Source organism: Malaclemys terrapin, chromosome 2, assembly GCF_027887155.1.
Source record: "Malaclemys terrapin pileata isolate rMalTer1 chromosome 2, rMalTer1.hap1, whole genome shotgun sequence".
NCBI lineage: Eukaryota > Metazoa > Chordata > Testudines > Emydidae > Malaclemys > Malaclemys terrapin.
Window position 1 is genome coordinate 48,453,071 of NC_071506.1, and position 22,172 is coordinate 48,475,242.

Sequence of the window (22,172 nt, forward strand, 5' to 3'; positions counted from 1 at the left end):
GACAGCAGACTCCAGGGACACTTGCCTCATCACTGCCTATGTGCTAGACCTGTTCTAAATACAGCATGCTACTATTTCTGTGATAGCATTATGACATCCCGGGGTGCAGTCCAGACCAGTGAGTGGCTGTGTTACCATATGCCGAGCAAGCTGGAGAGTCTCACAATGCTTTGCTGCTGTAGCTCCTAACCTGGGCTCCTCACAAGCAGCCAGACAGCATGCAGGTCACACCCAGAGTATCTGTGTATAGTTACAGTCCCGGTCCTGCAGCTCTGACCCCAGCCACCTGTCACCAAACACTTGCCACATTCTGGCCTCCACCAGCCTTGGTTGCTACTTGCAGGGTGAGCCCAACACACTCCCAGTCCTGGATTTCCAGCCCCCCCCCCCCAAGTGTGTGTTCTACACTGTCCAGCCATCTCCTGGGCAGCCCAGATATATCAGGTCTGTTGCCCCTCTAAGGGGATCAATATACAGCAGGCTGCTACTTTAAATGGAGTTACCCAAACAATTCACAACACTGGGTTAGTTTTAATTAAAGAATAAAACAAGTTTATTTAACTACAAGGAGATAGGTTTTAAGTGAGTACAAGTATAAGGCACTAAAGTCAGAAATGGTTACAAAAGAAATAAAGATAAAAAGCTTTCTAAACTTAACAAACTGGACTTGGTTCAAGGTGAAGTCATTTACCACAGGTTCTCATATCATTGCTGACCAAGTTTTAGGTCAGGATCTGTTCTCAAAGTCCATAGGCTTTCTTTTGTCTTCTTAGGTGGAAAAGAGAGAGATGTATAGGGGAAGATAACCAGGGATGTTTTTGCCCCTCACTTTTATTGTTCAGTTACCCTTTGAAATGCATTTTACCAAGGGTCACGATTAGCTAAAGTTCATTCAAGAAGTAAATAAGGTGACATGGTATCTGGGGGTGAAAGAGGATGCAAGGTTTCTTCTCACCTCTGTTTGCTGAAATGTAGATTTTCCTTGTCACCTGTCCTCCCCCTTTGCTATCTGAGGACCCTGTTTACAATTTATATGTAAATCGAGGTAAACACACATTGCTTTGTTTAGGACCTGTTTGACCAATCCTGCCTAATCAGGGCTACATGGATTTGAACGTGTGCTATCAACATCATTCAAAGGGAATTTGTAACTTCATATAATGCTGCTACACACATTTCATCAGGATATTACTGATCAGTGAATTATTAGTTTTCAAATGATACCTCACAAGGCATATTTTGTACAAAGATTATTACAATGGTGTGTAGGGTGTGAACAGAGGGGTGCATTACCTCACAAGCATCAATCTTACATAAATACTAAATTGTCTTTTATCTAAGCTCCATCATTCATGAAGAAGAGTTTATATTGCACAAGTAGAACATGATTTCACTAACCTAATTAAGGAGGGTTCAACAGTCCTTAATGAAAGACAAACACAAGAAGACAAAGTATCCTCTACCGTTAATCCTTTTATAAATAAACTTTATTGTGTGTGCAGGATTTGGCTCTGTAACAAACAAAACATTGGTTATAATACTTCTAATAGCAGAGACAGATTTAACATCTGAGGTTGGAACATCACCATATTGACAGAGTATCTATCTGTCAACACTTCTTTTATATTACTATTTGTATGGGGGGGGGGAGCGTGGCATTTCTATTCCTTTGGACTCAGTTAGGTCAATTAGATAGATATAATCATTAACAAAATAGGTACAGATGATTAACATTCACACATTAGATTTTACTATTTACTTATTTCTAGCTCCAAACTATAATCCTGTTCATTTCTGAGTGACCAGCACTTTTGAGGATTTATCCTACTAACCACAAACTAGCTTCAAGTTCTCTCACAGTTCCCAATCACATGCTCTCCCAAATCATGTCTTTGTCTCTAGGTCTCCTGCTCCTATGCTTTAGTTATCCTAAATCAAGTCTTTTTGAAGTCAAGTTTCCTCAAAGTAACAAAGACTTTCCTGCAGCCTGTTGGTTTCTGCCTAGGTCCCATTGTCATTTCCAGGTCCATCAGTTTATCAGCCCAGGCTTTCTGGATTTCCTGCCCTGTGTTCTCTCTTCATGCTACAATCTAGCAGACATAGCTCTTCCTGCAGGAATCAAGTCACTTCTCTGAATTCTCCCTGAAGCCAATTATTGTCTTCCCCCCTTAAGAAATCCCTCCACCCCAAGGAGTGAATAATCCCTACAGTCCCTTTGTCTCAATATTCTCCTTCTAATCACAAACTTTTTGTATTGAAGATTTCTCAGCTGCTCTCTCCTAGGATTTGATAAATACCTGATTAACATCAGCTTGTGCTTTTTTCTTTTAATACTCTTGACTTTGCTTCTCATCATAACTTCCCAGATGTTTTACATCCTTGTTACTAGAAGCATTTTTGAAGCTGGGAAGGGATTTTTAAAATGGGAGAAATGAGGCACAAACACCTGCTGGCTTCTAAACTCTCTCCTTTAAAGTGAGCTGCTCTTTTATAAGGCAGGAAAAGCAAATAAATTCACTCTTCCCAAGAGCCAATCATGCTTTCAATTTCATTATGCTCAAGTTTAGACATCCCCAGTCAGGCAAACAAACCCGTTAAAATTATAGTTTTTAAATACTGAACCTTATTCTTTTCTCCTTTATGTCGGTGTAAATCAGGAATAACTGACAAAAAATAAGTGGAATTATACTGGTGTAAAACTAGTGTAAGGAAGATGGACTCAAACCCAATGGAAATACTCTGGTGTAATACCAGTGTAAGTGAGAGCTGTGGTGGATGGGCCTTGGATCCAATCCAGTCAATTGTCTCCCCAGCTAACCAAAGAACCTCATCCCCCTTCTTAAAATGCTCCTGGCGCTCCTGACTCATTGCTCTGACAATGCTACCATCTGCTCCCCTCTCTGATGAACATTGACCCCAACATTTATCCTTGGCCCTAATTATCATGATCCATGTGCCTCTTCCCCGGTCAGGGTCTGAATCCATGGATTAATCCACTACTAGTGAGAGCACAATCAAATCAATTGTGTTGCTCTGGATTAAACTGGGTCACCCTGGATTTACAATGATCTAATCAGAAGCTGACCCAAAGAAGTGACTGGTGTAAATCAGTGAAGAGTTTGGCTCCTGCTTAGACAAGGACAGGAAAAATCAATGATAGAGGAAGGTCAACCTATCATAGTGAAGCAGAAAGCATGTATGTATGAGGGGAGGGTAAGAGAGAGTTGGGCTGCAAAACTGATCAAATAAATCACATTATACAAAGATATACAATGAAGGAGAATAGGTACATAGCCCCTACCCTGAAGTTTTATAGCCATGCAGCAATTTTTTTCTCATGACATGAAAACAACAGCCACTCAAATAACCTTAGGCTGCAATATAACCTTCACTCATATTCTTTCTGCCTGAGAGACACCATTGAATGAAACGAGCAATGGAACATTTTCCCACTGGCTGCACTGAGGTAACATGAGGACAAGCTCTCTGATCATTGTGAATATTAGTGAAGAGGTTCCCAATGAGCAATGTGGGGTGAATGCACTTCTCATCTCGTTAGCAGGGACTTCCTTCAGTTTAAACCAAGTTTAGGTTAATCCATTACGTGCAAATTGGGTTTTGATTCACTTTTATTACTGAGGGCTGATAAATGAGTCAGGACCCCGAGGTTATAGTAAATATTATGTGTCTTAAAGAAGTGATTCCTACACCATTTCAGGCTTCATCTTGATTCCTTAGGCCACATTTGGGCCTATGCAGCTTTAGAGGAATACAGATGAATTTGACACAGGTGGACCTGATTCCTTTGCATTTTTTAAAGCATCAAAATACGCAAAATGTACTGTGCACCATATATCCACCAAGCTGTGTAAGCTCAGCATAGCTGGCTGTGCACAGCCCTTCTATAGACTTCTGAATGGTTATTTTTATTGGGCTTTTCAGCCTTTGCCACATAAAATATACTGGCCTCATACAGTTATGGGTTAACTCTCTGTTGACCAGGGTTGAGACGTCAAATTTAAATCTCCTGCTGCCCCACATCCCTCATCTCACAGCATTTCATTGCTCAGTTCTGCCAATGTAATTTAGATTTTAATTTCTCTAAACTATGGAGCTGATTCCAATTTCACTTACACAAATTTTATGGCTTCTGGGTGACATTGTGGCCCCACGTAATGAGGTCAGTGACAAAAGTCCCATTTCACCTTCTGAGGTCAGTGGATTCACTCCTGATTTACACTGGGGTAACTGATATCAAACTCAGGAGCTATGAGTTTTGTTAGGCATCATGCACATCTTACAGGATGGTGCTGTTTGGGTAATATAATAAAAACACCAAACTAACTGTAGAATATACAATATATTTCTACATGAAACGTCCACATTTCCTATTTGAAAGCATCATTGCTAAGAATAACTGTATATAAAATTAAAATGCATTATAGTAACCGACATGTGCTACTATGCAGAGTATGGAAAGAAAATACTATTGTCAATGTCAAGTTAACTATTTGATCTTCTAAAGTCAGGTCCTCACTTCCCTTTTGTGGATGTCTATCCTGCCTTTGTGAGATGGAAACCCAATGCCAGCCTGAAATAAAACACCACTGCTGTTAAACAAGGGGCACAGAGAGAATTATATTATAATTTTATCTCATATACAGGGTTCTCTCTGCTGCCTGAATAATGTAGTGATTGATCCTGCATCACTTACATCAATGAGAGTTTGCCTATTGACTTCAGTGAAGGCAAGTGCAGCTCATCAGTTCCTGTTCTTGTACTTTTGCTGCCATCTATAGGCCAATATGGGAAAACAACACGGTTGGGGACACAATTTCATAATCTCTCTCTCTCCCCCTGTGCAACCACTTTGGCACCAGCCATCAGACTTTGGGCTCTATCCTATTTGATTCTGTTACATACGTGTTTTGCATATCGTATTAAACTGCACAGCTGAACAACACCGAAAAGGGTGCTCTTTTAAAACTTGTACTAAGTCAAACAATTCTCACATGTACATGTATAGAATCCAGTGTTGTTGTAGCTGCATTGGTCCCAGGATATTAGAGAAACAAGGTGTGTGAGGTAATATCTTTTATTGGATCAACTTTTGCTGGCGAGAGAGACAAGCTTTCCAGCTTACACAGAGCTCGTCTTCAGGTCTGGGAAACGTACTGAGAGTGTCACAGCTAAATACAAGGTGGAACAGATTATTTAACATCAGTAGTTAACACATATTTCAAGAGAAAGCCAAACAAGGTTTGGTGGAAGGGCATTTGTAGATTTGAAGCCTCACTTTTTGATGCATGGGACAAGTTGCCAGTTTTGACTGGAGATAGGAGCCACCTTTTGAGGGAGGTGGGGAATGGGCTGACCTGGAGGGGTAGGTGACAGGCTGAACTGAGGGGGCCTTGCTGGAATGGGATGAACTGATGGGGGTTCAGGGACAAGCTGAACTGGGGGGGGGGAGGCTTTGAACCAGAGAGCAGCAAAGTCACCTTACCCAAAAAATTTGGGAGAGTGGGCAACACAAATTGCTGCTGACGCTCACTGGAGATGGGCAGAGGGAGTTCAAAACAAGCCAACCCTTCCCCCAATATAATCTTTTAAAACAATTCTTGTGATTTTTGGGGGTCTGGCGCATGGTTTTTGAGTTGGTAGTACCACAAAAATGCACAGAGAGACTTGATTTGTGATGGCAAATGATTCATGTTTGGGACCAGGTCCATGACTACAATGGTATTAGAGGGCTCATCTCTGTCTGTTCTGCCACCGGTGCAGCCTTGTAATCAAGCTGATGATGTGAGGAACAGACACTGCACTCAAACTCATGGTAAATAACAAGGAAGATTCTCTCTTTTACTGACTTTAATAAGGAAAGAAGTGATCTGGTCCTCGGACATTACACTTGGAAACATGCCTACTCTGTATGCATAGTACACATTTTATAACCTTCGTAAGCATTACTTCTTGAAAGAAAAGAATGATATGTATCAAATGTAATAACACATTTAAAATATACTATTAAGGTTGTTGTACAAGCTACTAGGAAATTCAGAGTTAAAGAACTGGGCTTTTTTCCCAATATCTTGAATGAAGTAAGAACAGACTCATGTTATTCTTAAAATATTTTCTTGGCTTGTGTCCCACCCTAACATTGTTAAATGATTGCTTTTATATTGAATTGTTCACATACACAGATGTATTCTGGGCTAATAATGTGACAAAATATCCTGCATTAATCTATTACCTCTCCAGATGCAGGGTGTCAGGACAGAAAAATGAATTTTGCATTAGCACTAATGAGGGAAGTTCCACACCTATTGGAGACTTACTTGGAACTGGCCCAACTGGCTTTTCTCCAGGCTCACAAGAATCAGTTATGTGACTTTACTATTGCCTCCTTATAATTTATTACCTGATTTTTTTTTTTACCTCAACAGGACTTGTTTTGACTGACTGACTATCATTCTATGTTTTCAGGGAAAGAAGCTATTAATCATAGAATATTAGGGTTGGATGGGACCTTAGGAGGTCATCTAGTCCAACCCCCTGCTCAAAGCAGGGCCAATCCTCAACTTTTTTTTTTGCCCTGGACCCCTAGATGGCCCCCTCAAGGATTGAACTCACAACCCTGTGTTTAGTGGGCTAATACTTTAGTAGGGAGGGATAGCTCAGTGGTTTAAGTATTGGCTTACTAAACCCAGGGTTGCAAGCTCTATCCTTGATAGGGGCCACTTAGGGCTCTAAAGCAAAATCAGTACTTGGTCCTGCTAGTGAAGGCAGGGTGCTGGACTTGATGGCCTTTCAGGGTCTCTTCCAGTTCCATGAGATAGTAATATCTCCATATAGTTTATACTTACCAGAATGGCCAAGTGGTTAAGGTGTTGGACTTAAGATCCCATGGATGTGCATGGGTTCAAACCCCACTTCTAGTACCAATGTTCTTGGGGGGAGAGCGATAGCTCAGTGGTTTGAGCATTGGCCTGTTAAACCCAGGGTTGGGAGTTCAATCCTTGAAGGGACCATCTGAGGCAAAATCAGTACTTGGTCCTGCTAGTGAAGGTAGGGGATTGGACTTGATGACCTTTTTAAGGTCCCTTCCAGTTCTATGAGATAGGTATATCTCCATATATTATTTTTGTTTTTTTCACTGAGCTATCCCTCCCCCCCCAAATTTTAGTGGAGAATGCAGGCATTGATCCACTACCTCTCACATGCTAAGCAAGCACTCTACCATTTGAGCTAATTCCCCCTCTGTAAAAAATCAAACTGCCTTTCCTCAGGGCTGATAGAGGTACCACATCCTTGCTCCATGCCAATCCAAGCACCATATTCAATGGCCACCACTTCACTGCAATAGGAACTCATAGAATATTAAGGTTGGAAGGGACCTCAGGAAGTCATCTAGTCCAACCCCCTACTCAAAGTAGGCCCAATCCCAGACAGGTTTTTGCTCTAGATTCCTAAATCGCCTCCTTAAGGGGTGAACTCATAACACTGGGTTTAGTAGGACAATGCACAAACCACTGAGCTATCCCTCACCCATTCCAGTCTTAAAAAGTCAGGCTTGTGTGCTGTAAAGTGTGGAGGTGAAGCTGAGGTTAAAAGGAAAATTCAGAGTCACCCAACAGCTCATCTAGTTCTGTCATGCATTTTGTTGTAGGAAACTAGAGTTCATGTGCAATTTAGGGTGAAATGGCATCATTAGAAATGAGCCAGATCAGTTCAGAAAAGTTCAGGCAGAATACTTCTGAATATATGGGTTTTGGTAGGATCAAGGATAGTACATGATCAAACAAGAAATAAATGCTATTAGGAATGAGGAATTTCTTGAAGCAGAGACACACAAGTGACATCATAATGGGGGAAAGTGTCAATTAGCAAATGCTGTGATGAAGTACCATATTTTAAAGATGCTATTTCCTTGGAGTCACACATACACACAAAACATGCCAGTATGTTGCAGTACAAACAGCCAGGGTTAGGTACTACAGTCTTATCTATCCCTAATTTATACAGAGTATTTTTGTCTGTTGCTTTTTGCTGTCACCCAAAATTAGAAATAAAACCACAAACACCATTTTTTACAAAAAAGTTTTTATTAGTGTTAGTTCTCTTAAAGCAGAAATGCTATTGCTTCAAGTGCAGTCATACAATACTCTTTTATTGCTCTTGCTACCATAAGTCCAACAGAGATACTTGCACACAAATCTCATTGACATCAGTATCAATTGCATAGGTTTATGAGGGCAGAATTTGGCCTTCAGACATGTAAGGACAATGGTATAGTAGAAAAAATGGGGACTAAATAACTCAGGATGCTAAAGGGTTTTTGACAGAATCTATTCACTTTCATCCACTGATAAGACCTACAATTGCAGGAAATTAAAGAAAATCCTGGGATTTTTTGAAATTCATTTCATTTCAGTTGCTTTAACATTAAAATTAATGTTGACCTTCTAACAAGAATAAGTCAGTTGTTACAATAATTAAAGTAGGAACTCTTCCCCCCCCCCCACAATTTAATACTCTTAATTTGATTTGACACCTTGATTTCAGTTTTCAAAATGAAATTTTACAATATTAACTTCTCAGTTCATTAAAATCTTAACTTGCTTAATTATCATTGGAAATTTAATGAGTCTTTGTACTTTCCATATTTCTATATGAATACAAAGGAGAAAACTCTGCCCTCCATTACACCTGGTATTCCCTATTGGATTATGCTAGTACAATTGACAGCAGAATTTGACACGTGTCCATTTTAAATTCAAATGACTCATTGTTTCTGTTAATTGGAAACCTCTTCGGTCTGGAAAAAGGCAAACACTGAAGACCATAAGGTTAATGGAGAAATGCCTTTTTTAGCCATTACTAACTATTCCATTTTTCTTTCTTAGAAATAGCCATATAAATGCTACTGTTAAAGCTAACACAGTTATTATTGAGATCCAAACACAGATTCCATATTTTCATGTTAAAATTAGAATTTGCCTCAAGTAATTTTTGACATCTCAAAATTAGAGTTGGGGACCCATCACATTTCACCATGCGGAGTTTTGGACTGTGAAATGCAGATCTGCATCCACAGAAAGAGCAGTAGAGGGCACAAAGCTAACTAGGCTTTGGGATGTAGGCATTTCCTCATGCATATTCACCCAGATTCAGCATAGATGTTATTGGAACGAGGCTCTCACCATCCTGAAATGCCGAGGCTGAGGAGGGCGCCAGTTATCCACCATGGGGCGAACAGGTTCTGTCTCAGCATTGATGGAAAGGCTACGGAGCTTTGCCATCTGCAAAGAAGCAAAATAACAATGTCAATATGGAATTCACTTGGGGCAAATCCAGGTTCTAATGTCTAGACCAACTACTGTGGCTGGGTCAAGCACTGGGGGCTGGGGAGGAATCTTCCTACAAACTCACAGGAGCCACTGCATGGAGTCTATTGCAGCCTAATGACTGGAATAGACTCTGGAGATCCTTACAGAGGAGAATCCACTGTTACACAGATCTACAACTCTGCCTGGCTTCTTCTCTGGCCTACTCATGACCTGTCCCCACAAACCCTCAACCTGAGGAGCTTGGTTATGTGCAAGTGGTAGCAGCCCTTGCCTGCCCCTTGCACTGTGGAACTTCAATAACATTTATTTGCTGTGACATTACTTTCCATGATCAAGGAGGCAAGGGAAAGAGTATATAGAGTGACATGAGCCATGATGACACCTGGTCTTCAGAATAGTTACTTTATATCTTCAAAGGCCAATGACAAGTGCATCAACTGTATTATGAATCTGAAACTCAATAACAAATCCATCATGAACTAGAAGGCTCACTGTATATTGTATTCACAGTTTCATAGAGCTTAAGGCCAGAAGGAAACACTAGAACATCTTGTCTGACTTCCTGTATATATACAGGCTATTAAATTTTATCCAGATCCTACTATAAAAGCCCAAAGACTCTAGTTAGACAAAAGCATTTCAGTCTTCTAGAGACTAAACTGTGTGCCACAAGCAGACAACAGAAGAGATCAAGATGTCACCAATGCTGCTGCAATGGCAGGGAGTTGATTAGGTGAGATATGCACAGATGATCCCATCAGGAAAATCATATTGCATGCTGCAAAAGAAGGCAAACTTTGCCCCCCATTTCCCAAAGTCCCTGCCAATCTGATTTGGGGGAAATTTCCCAGTCACAAATGTGGTGTTCATATGACCCTGGGCATGTGAGCTAGGCACACCAGCCAGACATCTAGAAAAAGTACTCCCTGTACCATCTCAGAACACTGGTCCACCATGCTTACAGCTTCAATAAGCTGAATAATTTCAGCTCCTTAAGCCTCACAACCTAAGCCTTGTTTTCCAGCCCCAGGATCAATCAGAATATAAAAACCACTTATTTGGCTGGAGAGGAAGTAAGAGTGGTTTAGCATGGTTTTGTTGCTAGAACTTCTAGTGAAGGAATGTAAAAACTGATTACCTACCTTTCCTAACTGTTGTTCTTCGAGATGTGTTGCTCCTGTCCATTCCAAGTAGGTGTGTGCATGTCACATGCACAGTCGGAAGGTTTTTTCCCCTAGCAGTACCCATCGGATTGGCTGTGGAGCCCGCTGGAATTGCGTCTTCATGGCCATGTATATAGGTCCCTGCCGACCCACCACCTCTTCAGTTCCTTCTTGCTGGATACTCTGACAGAGGAGAAGGTGGGTGGGTCTTGGAATGGACATGAGCAACACGTCTCGAAGAACAACAGATACAAAATCTGGGTAACCGTTTTTTCTTCTTCAAGTGATTGCTCATGTCGATTCCAAATAGGTGACTCCCAAGCAGCCCCCTGGAGGAGGGGTCGGAGTTCACAGAGTCACAGACTGCAGGGCCACTCTGCTAAACACGGCATCTTCTCTAGCCTGCTGTGTAATGGCGTAGTGTGATGTAAAGGTGTGAATAGATGACCACATCGCCGCCCTGTAGATGTCCTGAATAGGGACCTGCGTCAGGAATGCTGCAGATGAAGCTTGCGCTCTTGTGGAGTATGCTGTTAGCACTGGGGCTGGTATCTTTGGTAGGTCGTAGCACGCCTTGATACAGGCCATGATCCATGAAGAGATCCTGGAAAGAGATTGGGAAACTGGAAGACCTTTCATTCACTCAGCAATGGGGACGAAGAGCTGTGTCGACTTTCTAAACGGCTTTGTCCGCACAATGTAAAAAGCTAACACCCATCTGACATCCAGGGAATGGAGCATGCGTTCCCTATCATTAGCATGCAGCTTAGGGAAGAACATTGGAAGAAAGATGTCCTGATTTGTGTGAAATTGCGAAACTACCTTCGGGAGGAATGCTGGGTGCAGCGGCAACTGCACCTTATCTTTATAAAACACAATGTAAGGGGGCTCGGATGTTGGGGCTTTGAGCTCCGACACCCTCCTGGCTGATGTTATAGCCATTACAAATGCCACATTCCAAGAAAGGTAAAGTAGTGAGCACGTTGCTAGGGGCTCGAAAGGAGGGGTCCATCAGCCTTGAGAGCACCAGGTTAAGATCCCATGGAGGAATTGGCTGCAGTACCTGAGGGTACAGTCTGTCTAGCCCCTGGAGGAAGTGGCCAACGATGGGGTTAGCAAATACTGACTGCCCAGCTGAGCCAGGATGGAAAGCTGAAATAGCAGCTAGGTGCACCTTGATTGATGACACCACCAGACCTTGCTGTTGCAGGCGAAGTCGATAGTCTAGGATGAAGGGAACCGATGACTGTAACGGAGGAGTGCCCTTCTGTAGAGACCAAATAGAGAATCTCTTTCACTTAGCCAGATAAGTGACACGAGTGAGGGGACTGTGCTGTCATCACAATCAGGTCCCTGGCTGCTTCAAATGTATCCAGCGTGGATGCGAGGTCTATGTTACCTCCTGCACCGGAGAGTCACCAGGACTGGAGTCAACGGTGCCGGTATAGGCTGGGCCGAGGCTGGGTGTCACGACGCGGGATGCACCCCACTGGTGCCTGCTCACTCCCCTACTTCAGTGGGGGAATGCCCCCTCTCTGCTCTCTTTTTCTTGTGTGGCACCAGCGAATGGAAGGTGCCTAGTGCTTGCATTAGGGGCGGTCTTTGGCACTAGGGAATGATGGTGCTGAGAGTCTTTAGCTGAGTCTTTTCTTGGCGCCAAAGCCTCATGCACCAAGGCCGGTGCGATGCACAATGAAGTGTCGGGCTTGGGGTCGGACGCCACCTGGGTCAGCTGGGGGTGAAGGGCTGATTCCATCAGGAGGAGTTTTAGCCAAAAGTCCTGTTCCTTTTTTGTTCTGGGCTTGAAGCCGCTGCAGATTTTACACTTGTCCGACTGGTGTGCCTCTCCAAGGCACTTCATCGAGGTCTCTTGTGGGTCTCCCTTAGACACAGCTTCAGGCAGGACCCGGTAGGGGGAAAACCTTCTGACAATTGTGCACATGGCACGCACACACCTACTTGGAATCGACATGAGCAATCACTTGAAGAAGAATTCTATTTTAGAGAGCAGAGGGATGTGTTTTCTGTTCCATGAGAAATCTGGTCAGTTAAGTATAAAAGGTAAATACACCATGAGTAATTGCACCAAAATGAAAAGCTCAGTTTCAAATCAGACTTGAGAATTCTGACCTTTGATCCCAGTGCTTTAACCAGAACATCGTCGGAGTGACTGGGCTATAAACTGGAGCTGCCACAGGGGCAGGGTTTGAAGAAATTCTTCCTAGAAGACCACAGAGCTACATTGGCTGCAGTAACCTTCATGGCCAGCATGCTACCCTTGGAGGATTAGAATAGCCAGGGGACCCATTGCCTAGATACTACAGTGTCATTACATAAATATTTACAGTAGATAGCCGAACAGAGAGATACAGTAAATAGATCCACAGAGTCAGAGATCCACTGGTTCCATCCCTGCTTTCTCCAGCTCAGTCTTGCCCCCAGGCTCAATGTGATGAGGTGCAGGGAGCACTGGTTTGCAGAGTTCTGTGACATGCAAGGGGTGTGGACCACCTATGCAGGGGCCCCAAATCCTCTCCCCTCCCTTTCAGCACAAGAACTGTACCATTTGGTCCTAGCAACAGAGTCCTCAGAGGTTGCGGGGGAGGTGTCAGGATTTAGTCCTTTGTGAGAAGCCCTTGGGGCTGGATTTTCCAACAAATCCTTTGCTTCAGTAGTGAGCTGAGGCACAAGACTGTATTCTGCTATGGACCAGTAGGAAGACTCAGTATTAGTGTCAACAATATTAAGATAGCAGGATGCTGCCTCCTGCAATGCTTCAGATGGATTAGGAGCTGGGCCTTCAGTTTGTTTCTTTTTTGGTGAAAAAATTAAAAATCCAGGGTTAACTTCTCTTTGTGTGATGCCAAAGGTAACATTTTCCAGGTACTTCTCAAGACTTGATAATGTTCTTTCCTGTTTTTGCACCCAGTGATTCCTATTTCCATGCAACCCACTCCTGCTGGACCCATATACGCCACATTGGGGTGCACCTATGGGGGCTAGTATATACATTTGCTGAAAAGTGCCAGGCATGCCAAGGGTGTTATAGAAATAATATAGTAATAGTATGTGGATTGGGTAACGATGCACATATCTACCTGTTTGCATGGCTTAACGCATATGGGATGAGCATATCTTTCCAGGTGCACATATTGCACACTGGAAAATTTGCCCTCGGTATCTCAGCCATACAGGAACACCATCTTTGTCTCTGTGGCAGAGGGATTAGGACTTAAAACAATTATTGGCAGCAAGTCTGCAATGTTAGCAGGCTTCTAGGATTAGAGATCTTTAAGGGCCTGAGCCTGTGAACCTCTCTCAGGTGAAGATTACTTAAACCTGGTCTATATTTAAAATGTACGTAGACATAGCTACAGTGCTCAAGGATGCTGACTTAATGCCAGGTGCCGATGCAATGCATTGACCTAACTACTGCTGCTTGGGAAGGTGGAGTTCCTACAGTGACGGGAAAACCCCTCCCATCACTTTAGGCTGCCTTTCCACTTTGGGGTTATTGCAGGCATCAGTCCTGGGCCATAGTTATGCTGCTATAGTGCTGGCAATGTAGACATAGCCTTACACTGCAACTCTTTGGGGCAGGAACTGTTGTTTTGTTGTGTGTTTATACAGTGCCAAGCACAGTGGGGCCCTGGTCCTTGACTGTGGTTCTTTGGCACTGTTGCAATACAAATAACATCACTAATAATAATTCTGTCTGTAAAGCAGAATGACAAAGCACCATCTACAAGTACTAATTATCCACTTTGTAGAAATGATCAATGTCTTCTGATGAGCAGATCAAGGTGCTTCCCTGCAGATTACACACAGGTCCTGATGGCTGCTTGGAGAACAATTAATTCCCAAAACTTGTTACTGACCGTATTTAGAAAGAAGAGCGTTGTCTGAATATAGCAGTGATCAGAAACACATCAGATGAAGTTGGATGAATGATTCAGCACATAGCTGTTGCATTCTAAAAGAATGTCACACTAAGATCAACCCATTAAAGTTGGGGAGGAGAGGAAGTTGACATTTTTATTGTTGATGCAACACAGAGCTGTTCACTAATAGCTACACCTACACTGGAGTTTCAAATAAACCTGTACATGATCCCCTGTGATGTAAACAGCTGAGTTGGTAATGAGGCACTAAGCAAACATGTTGTTAAGTCAGGAAAGCTGACCAGAGCCAATTTGCATTTTGCATGCAAGGAGAAGCTTCCAAATATCTAATAGCTTTATATTTTGGTACAAACAAGGAAAAATAAGGAGTCTTGAAATTTAGGACTCATTCATTGTGGACTGCTAGCACAGGAACAATCCTAGATTATAAAACTGACCTTTACATCTGAGATCACCAAAGGGGTCATTGGGGTCATTTTTACCAATTTCAATAGTTTAAGCACCCTTATGAGTGTACTGAGGTGTGTGGAAATTTACAAAAAATATTTATTTCTGCTATGAGACTGTCATGTTTAACATGAGGCCTTCAGATTGGAGAAATGGAGGTTCCTTGAAGTTGTTGCTTTTGTTTATTCAAATTTGGCCATGAACATTTCCAGAAATGTATTTAAAAGAATTACAAAATTTGCATTAATTTCTTTGTTACATGCTGCCACTTAGAATGTGGGGCAAGTTATTTTATGGGTACCATTTAAAAAAATTATTTCACCTGTTAAAATGTGCTTCTTATGGATTTTAGGAAGGAAACTTTTGAAATATTAAATAAAAAGACTATATTGAAAGAACATTGTGGCTGCAAAATGAATCCCTCAGAAATTTGGAAATGCCAAAACTGAGGATGCATTACAAACAGTTTTTAATTAGATGAGCACATGTAATGTGTAATGAATGAGATAGTTGACTATTTATTATTAGCCTCAATCACTGCATTCCATGACAAAAGTGTATTGTTTCAGTCTCTTTTCATTCAAAAGTGTCTCTCTGATCACCTCCTGCTTCCCCGTGACCCCTCCTATTCTCCTCCAGTCTGTTACAATCTCACTGATTTGTGAAGCTGACCCTTCCCAGCAACATAGTCTAGGAAGTTAGGAGCTGGAACCAACAATTTTCCAAATGTGGAGAGACGGACAAGGAACTGGGGTGGGTGGATAGTCTCATAGGATATGTCTACACCGCAGCCCAGAGTGTGCCTCCCAGCCTGGATAGGTAGACTCATAGCTGTGTGGCACTGGCGGAGGCTTGAGCCAACCACCCAAGCTCAGACCCACCCTAACCCTTGGGTCCAAGCCTGAGGCTCCTCCAGTGCCACAGTATCTGCACAGCTATTGTTAGCACGCTGGCGTGAGCCCCGTTAGCACAAGTCTGTCTCTCAGAGCTGGGAGACTCGCTCCCCGCTGAAGTGTAGACATACCCATAGAAGTCTGGAATCCCGTGCAGCTCTTTTAGGGGTCCCAATGATGCTTCTACTGAAGCCAACTGAGGAGGTTACTAACAGAAGGGCCCAATCATGAAGTTCAGTTTTTACTCTATTTTAACTCAGTCTTTACTCATGCAATTTCCCATTGACTCCAAGGGGAGTTTTTCTTATTGAAAGAGTAATGCTGGAATATGGCATATAAATAAATAAGCTGAAACTGTGAGAGAACCATGACAAAGGTTAATGTCCACTGAAGTTTACCTGATCTGGGCTGACAATGATAGGTTCCCTCAAAAGAATCCAGGTAACACACTCATCACAAGGAGGTTCAGTGAGGGAGCCATGGTAGGTCCAATAGTCCCAAGATTTAGGAAAAAGAATTGATGGATCAAAGTTTGAAAAAGGAGCCTCTTTTCCCTTAAATAAATAAAACAGAAATATCTTTAATAACACTAATGGCGACACCGAGCTTGCTTAAAAAGAGAGTCAAGTTTCCATGGAAGAATTAATGAAATATCCAATATCATGTAAGAAGTTGACCTCCTCCTTTCAAACATTTGCCCTGTAACTTACTTTTCTAGAAATCATCACTAGTCCAAGGCTGAGATTTCCCAAAGAAATAAAATAAGATGCACTTTATCAAAGTGTCCACTGATGTAATTAAGTATTGTAACTTCTCAGAAACTCTTGTCACCATAATGTACTGTTACCTAAGAATTGCGAACAGGGGCTGCTAACAGGGAGTTTCGCAAGGGAGTTCTCCAGGTGAAGGAGGAGCAATACAGCAACCTTTTGGGGTAAGTGACTGTCTGTAGTGTGTGTTTGTTTGTGTTTGAGGGTTACTTGCTGTGTGCTGAGCTTGTGTTTGTCAGTCTGTTTGTTTGTTTTGGTTGTTTGAAGGACCGTGTGCTGTGGCTGGCAGTTGGAAGCTGTGAGCTTCAAAGGAAGGTTTGAAAGCTAGAAGCCTCTGGTAAGTGGCTGAGCCTTAATCAGTGGGCGGGGCATTCATACAGGCCAGGGCTTTATAAAGCAGCGCACAAGCGACCAGGGGCTGCTAACAGGGAGTTTCGCAAGGGAGTTTGGAAGGGGAGCAGGAAGGGGGCGAGGGTCCCTTGCCGGTTCCATCTGTTTTCTCTTGATTCCCCTTAATACCTATAAAGCAACTACATTCTAACTGTTTGCTTAAACAACCCTTTCAGCTGACAGGGGGCTGCAGACGGGAGTTTGACAGAGGGAGGCTTACGATGGTTAGGAAGACCCGCAACACCTGTGCCAGCACTGCTACTGTCTCCTCCACCTGTGCCTGTAGCCAGACAGAGTGCCTAAGCATGGATGCCTCTACCCAGATCCTGGTGTGGTTTTGCAAAGACTGTAACTTGCAATTTCCACTTACGGATATCCAGGCTGGGGGGACCATCCAATGTGAAAGGTGCCTGCTGGTGGAATCTCTCAGGCAGCAGGTGAGAGAGCTACAGGAGGAGGTGGCTAGGTTGAGGAGCATCCGTATCCACGAGCAATTCCTCGACAGTGTCCATGTGGAGACAGCTGAGGTAGCTGTCCCAGTACACAGGACTGCTGATACACCACTGGTGGAGGAGGAGATGGCTCAGGGTGGACGCTGGCAGCTGGTTACTTCTGGCAGCAGGCAGTGCTCCACCCTTGCTCCGAACCCTCCTGCCGTGGTTATAGGTAACCGTTATGCTCTTCTTGATACAGGAAAGAAGGAATCACTCCCTACAGTAAAGGAGGAGAAGCCTCGTACCCCTAAGGCTGGAGAGTCTGCTGCCACCACTGCGAATAGGAAACGTAGGGTAGTGGTGGTCGGAGACTCTCTGCTGAGGGGGACGGAGGCGCCCATCTGTCGCCCTGACATTTCATCTCGAGAGGTATGCTGCCTGCCGGGGGCCCGTATCCGAGACGTTACGGAGGCATTGTCGAGGATTATCCGGCCCTCTGACTACTACCCCATGCTACTCATCCATGTGGGCACAAATGATACTGCGCGGTGTGACACTGAGCGGATCAAGAGTGACTACAGGGCTCTGGGAGCACGGGTGAAGGAGTTTGGAGCACAGGTGGTATTCTCTTCAATTCTTCCTGTTAAAGGTAGGGGCCCGGGCAGAGACAGATGCATCATGGAGGTGAATGCCTGGCTGCGAAGATGGTGTCGCCAGGAGGGCTTTGGCTTCCTAGACCACGGGATGCTATTCGAGGAAGGACTGCTAGGCAGAGATGGCGTTCACCTTTCGAGGAGAGGGAAGACCCTATTCGGACACAGACTGGCTAACCTAGTGAGGAGGGCTTTAAACTAGGTTCGACGGGGACAGGTGAGCAAAGCCCACAGGTAAGTGGGGAACATGGAGACCGGGGAAATGAGTCGGAAACAAGAGGGAGTGTGGGCTATATTGGCAGAGAGAAAGGAGAGTCAGGAAAAAACTGGGAGGAAAGATCAAACCAGTATTTTAGATGCCTATATACAAATGCGAGAAGTATGGGGAATAAGCAGGAAGAACTGGAAGTGCTAATAAATAAATACAACTATGACATTGTTGGCATCACTGAAACTTGGTGGGATAATACACATGATTGGAATGTTGGTGTGGATGGGTACAGCTTGCTCAGGAAGGATAGACAGGGGAAAAAGGGAGGAGGTGTTGCCTTATATATTAAAAATGTACACACTTGGACAGAGGTAGAGATGGACATAGGAGACGGAAGTGTTGAGAGTCTCTGGGTTAGGCTTAAAGGGGCAAAAAACAAGGGAGATGTCATGCTAGGCGTCTACTACAGGCCACCTAACCAGGTGGAAGAGGTGGATGAGGCTTTTTTCAAGCAACTAACAAAATCATCCAAAGCCCAAGACTTGGTGGTGATGGGGGACTTCAACTATCCGGATATATGTTGGGAAAATAACACAGCGGGGAACAGACTATCCAACAAATTCTTGGACTGCATTGGAGACAACTTTTTATTTCAGAAGGTTGAAAAAGCTACTAGGGGGGAAGCTGTTCTAGACTTGATTTTAACAAATAGGGAGGAACTCGTTGAGAATGTGAAAGTAGAAGGCAGCCTGGGTGAAAGTGATCATGAAATCATAGACTTTGCAATTCTAAAGAAGGGTAGAAGGGAGAACAGCAAAATAGAGACAATGGATTTCAGGAAGGCAGATTTTGGGAAGCTCAGAGAGCTGATAGGTAAGGTCCCATGGGAATCAAGACTGAGGGGAAAAACAACTGAGGAGAGTTGGCAGTTTTTCAAAGGGACACTATTAAGGGCCCAAAAGCAAGCTATTCCGCTGGTTAGGAAAGATAGAAAATGTGGCAAAAGACCACCTTGGCTTAACCACGAGATCTTGCACGATCTAAAAAATAAAAAGGAGTCATATAAAAAATGGAAACTAGGACAGATTACAAAGGATGAATATAGGCAAACAACACAGGAATGCAGGGGCAAGATTAGAAAGGCAAAGGCACAAAATGAGCTCAAACTAGCTACGGGAATAAAAGGAAACAAGAAGACTTTTTATCAATACATTAGAAGCAAGAGGAAGACCAAAGACAGGGTAGGCCCACTGCTTAGTGAAGAGGGAGAAACAGTAACAGGAAACTTGGAAATGGCAGAGATGCTTAATGACTTCTTTGTTTCGGTCTTCACCGAGAAGTCTGAAGGAATGCCTAACATAGTGAATGCTAATGGGAAGGGGGTAGGTTTAGCGGATAAAATAAAAAAAGAACAAGTTAAAAATCACTTAGAAAAGTTAGATGCCTGCAAGTCACCCGGGCCTGATGAAATGCATCCTAGAATACTCAAGGAGCTAATAGAGGAGGTATCTGAGCCTCTAGCTACTATCTTTGGAAAGTCATGGGAGACGGGAGAGATTCCAGAAGACTGGAAAAGGGCAAATATAGTGCCCATCTATAAAAAGGGAACTAAAAACAACCCAGGTAACTACAGACCAGTTAGTTTAACTTCTGTGCCAGGGAAGATAATGGAGCAAGTAATTAAGGAAATCATCTGCCAACACTTGGAAGGTGGTAAGGTGATAGGGAATAGCCAGCATGGATTTGTGAAGAACAAATCATGTCAAACCAATCTGATAGCTTTCTTTGATAGGATAACGAGCCTTGTGGATAAGGGTGAAGCGGTGGATGTGGTATACCTAGACTTTAGTAAGGCATTTGATACGGTCTCGCATGATATTCTTATCGATAAACTAGGCAAATACAAATTAGATGGGGCTACTATAAGGTGGGTGCATAACTGGCTGGATAATCGTACTCAGAGAGTTGTTATTAATGGTTCCCAATCCTGCTGGAAAGGCGTAACGAGTGGGGTACCGCAGGGGTCTGTTTTGGGACCGGCTCTGTTCAATATCTTCATCAACGACTTAGATATTGGCATAGAAAGTACGCTTATTAAGTTTGCGGATGATACCAAACTGGGAGGGATTGCAACTACTTTGGAGGACAGGGTCATAATTCAAAATGATCTGGACAAATTGGAGAAATGGTCTGAGTTAAACAGGATGAAGTTTAACAAAGACAAATGCAAAGTGCTCCACTTAGGAAGGAAAAATCAATTTCACACATACAGAATGGGAAAAGACTGTCTAGGAAGGAGTACGGCAGAAAGGGATCTAGGGGTTATAGTGGACCACAAGCTAAATATGAGTCAACAGTGTGATGCTGTTGCAAAAAAAGCAAACATGATTCTGGGATGCATTAACAGGTGTGTTGTGAGCAAGACACGAGAAGTCATTCTTCCGCTCTACTCTGCTCTGGTTAGGCCTCAGCTGGAGTATTGTGTCCAGTTCTGGGCGCCGCATTTTAAAAAAGATGTGGAGAAACTGGAAAGGGTCCAAAGAAGAGCAACAAGAATGATTAAAGGTCTTGAGAACATGACCTATGAAGGAAGGCTGAAAGAATTGGGTTTGTTTAGTTTGGAAAAGAGAAGACTGAGAGGGGACATGATAGCAGTTTTCAGGTATATAAAAGGGTGTCATAAGGAGGAGGGAGAGAACTTGTTCACCTTAGCCTCTAAGGATAGAACCAGAAACAATGGGTTTAAACTGCAGCAAGGGAGGTCTAGATTGGACATTAGGAAAAAGTTCCTAACTGTCAGGGTGGTTAAACACTGGAACAAATTGCCTAGGGAGGTTGTGGAATCTCCGTCTCTGGAGATATTTAAGGGTAGGTTAGATAAATGTCTACTAGGGATGGTCTAGGCAGTATTTGGTCCTGCCATGCGGGCAGGGGACTGGACTCGATGACCTCTCGAGGTCCCTTCCAGTCCTAGAATCTATGAATTGTGACTGTGCATGAAATATTATGTCCAGGACATATTTTCACTAACCCATCCTATCATTATATAAATATGTAGCCTTGTTCAGATTTATACTTTGCCCAAGGAAAAAAAGGTATAACAAATAAAATTCAAGATGCTGTGCATTTATTTTAATTCCTTAGCTCATGCTCTTATCTTTCTCTGCTTTTCTTGAACTGTTTCTTTTTCAGAATAGCTACAGTCCAGTTTTGGATTTCTGTGATATATATGCATCGTGACCGGATTCCACTATCCAAAACTGAACATCTAGGTTTCCATTGTTACTAAAACATGGTGTAAAATCTGTCAGTCTCAGTTGCCATGTAATGGGGCTGGTATCACTGTTGTCTTTTTAACATAGTATCTGACAGTGTTTGATCTCTTCACGTATTCAGGAACCTTTGGTTACAGTGGTGAGGCTGTTCCACATGTAGTTAGTGGCATGAAAAAGGCATCAAGATGCTTATGGGAGAAAGAGAGAAATGGTGGGTCTGACATTATGGGCAGAGCAAAGAGGGCAAGGGACAGAGTAATACATGATTCACAGTTGGTTAAGTAGGGAGAGATGGAGTTATTTAGGGACTGAAGATAAGGCAAAGAAGTTTACAGCTGAAGTGATGGAGAGTGGGGAGCCGGTGGAGAGATTCAGGACTCAACCCTGAAAATCAATGGCACTACTTATGTGCTTAAAGTTAACCACAGGTTTAAGTGATTTGCTGGATTGGGTACACAGTACTCAGCACCTAAGCAAACTCTTTAAAAGGTGAGCGACATAATCAATGTCAGTTGTATTGTGAAGAGTGAATTTTATTTTAGTAGAATTAGAATGGACCCCACCAATGTTGGTCACAGACTAATATTTTTAGGAAACACCCAGTGGTTGCATTTACTTCCAGTGTTAAACATAGACCTGATACTATAATTCTTATGCAAACTGAGCTCCCTTCTGTGGGAGTTCTGC

The 22,172-nt window shown here is 43.1% G+C and overlaps 1 protein-coding gene and 1 non-coding gene across 2 annotated transcripts in view; one reads left to right on the forward strand and one right to left on the reverse strand.

The window, feature by feature from the left end:
- Window positions 1-6,861: 6,861 nt before the first annotated feature.
- On the forward strand, window positions 6,862-6,938 carry TRNAL-UAA (transfer RNA leucine (anticodon UAA)). Its single transcript has one exon. It is a non-coding gene; the product is annotated as a tRNA-Leu (tRNA).
- A 1,173-nt stretch (window positions 6,939-8,111) lies between these two features.
- The window catches only part of LOC128832135 (carbonic anhydrase 3-like), a 35,427-nt gene continuing 21,366 nt past the window's right edge, over window positions 8,112-22,172 (reverse strand). The window contains exons 6-7 of the mRNA XM_054019211.1: window positions 16,151-16,306; window positions 8,112-9,299 (exon numbers count right to left, since the gene is read on the reverse strand). Of these exons, the coding sequence (XP_053875186.1) occupies window positions 9,180-9,299; window positions 16,151-16,306 (276 nt within the window). The 3' untranslated portion in view covers window positions 8,112-9,179. The remainder of the gene's footprint in view (window positions 9,300-16,150; window positions 16,307-22,172) is intronic.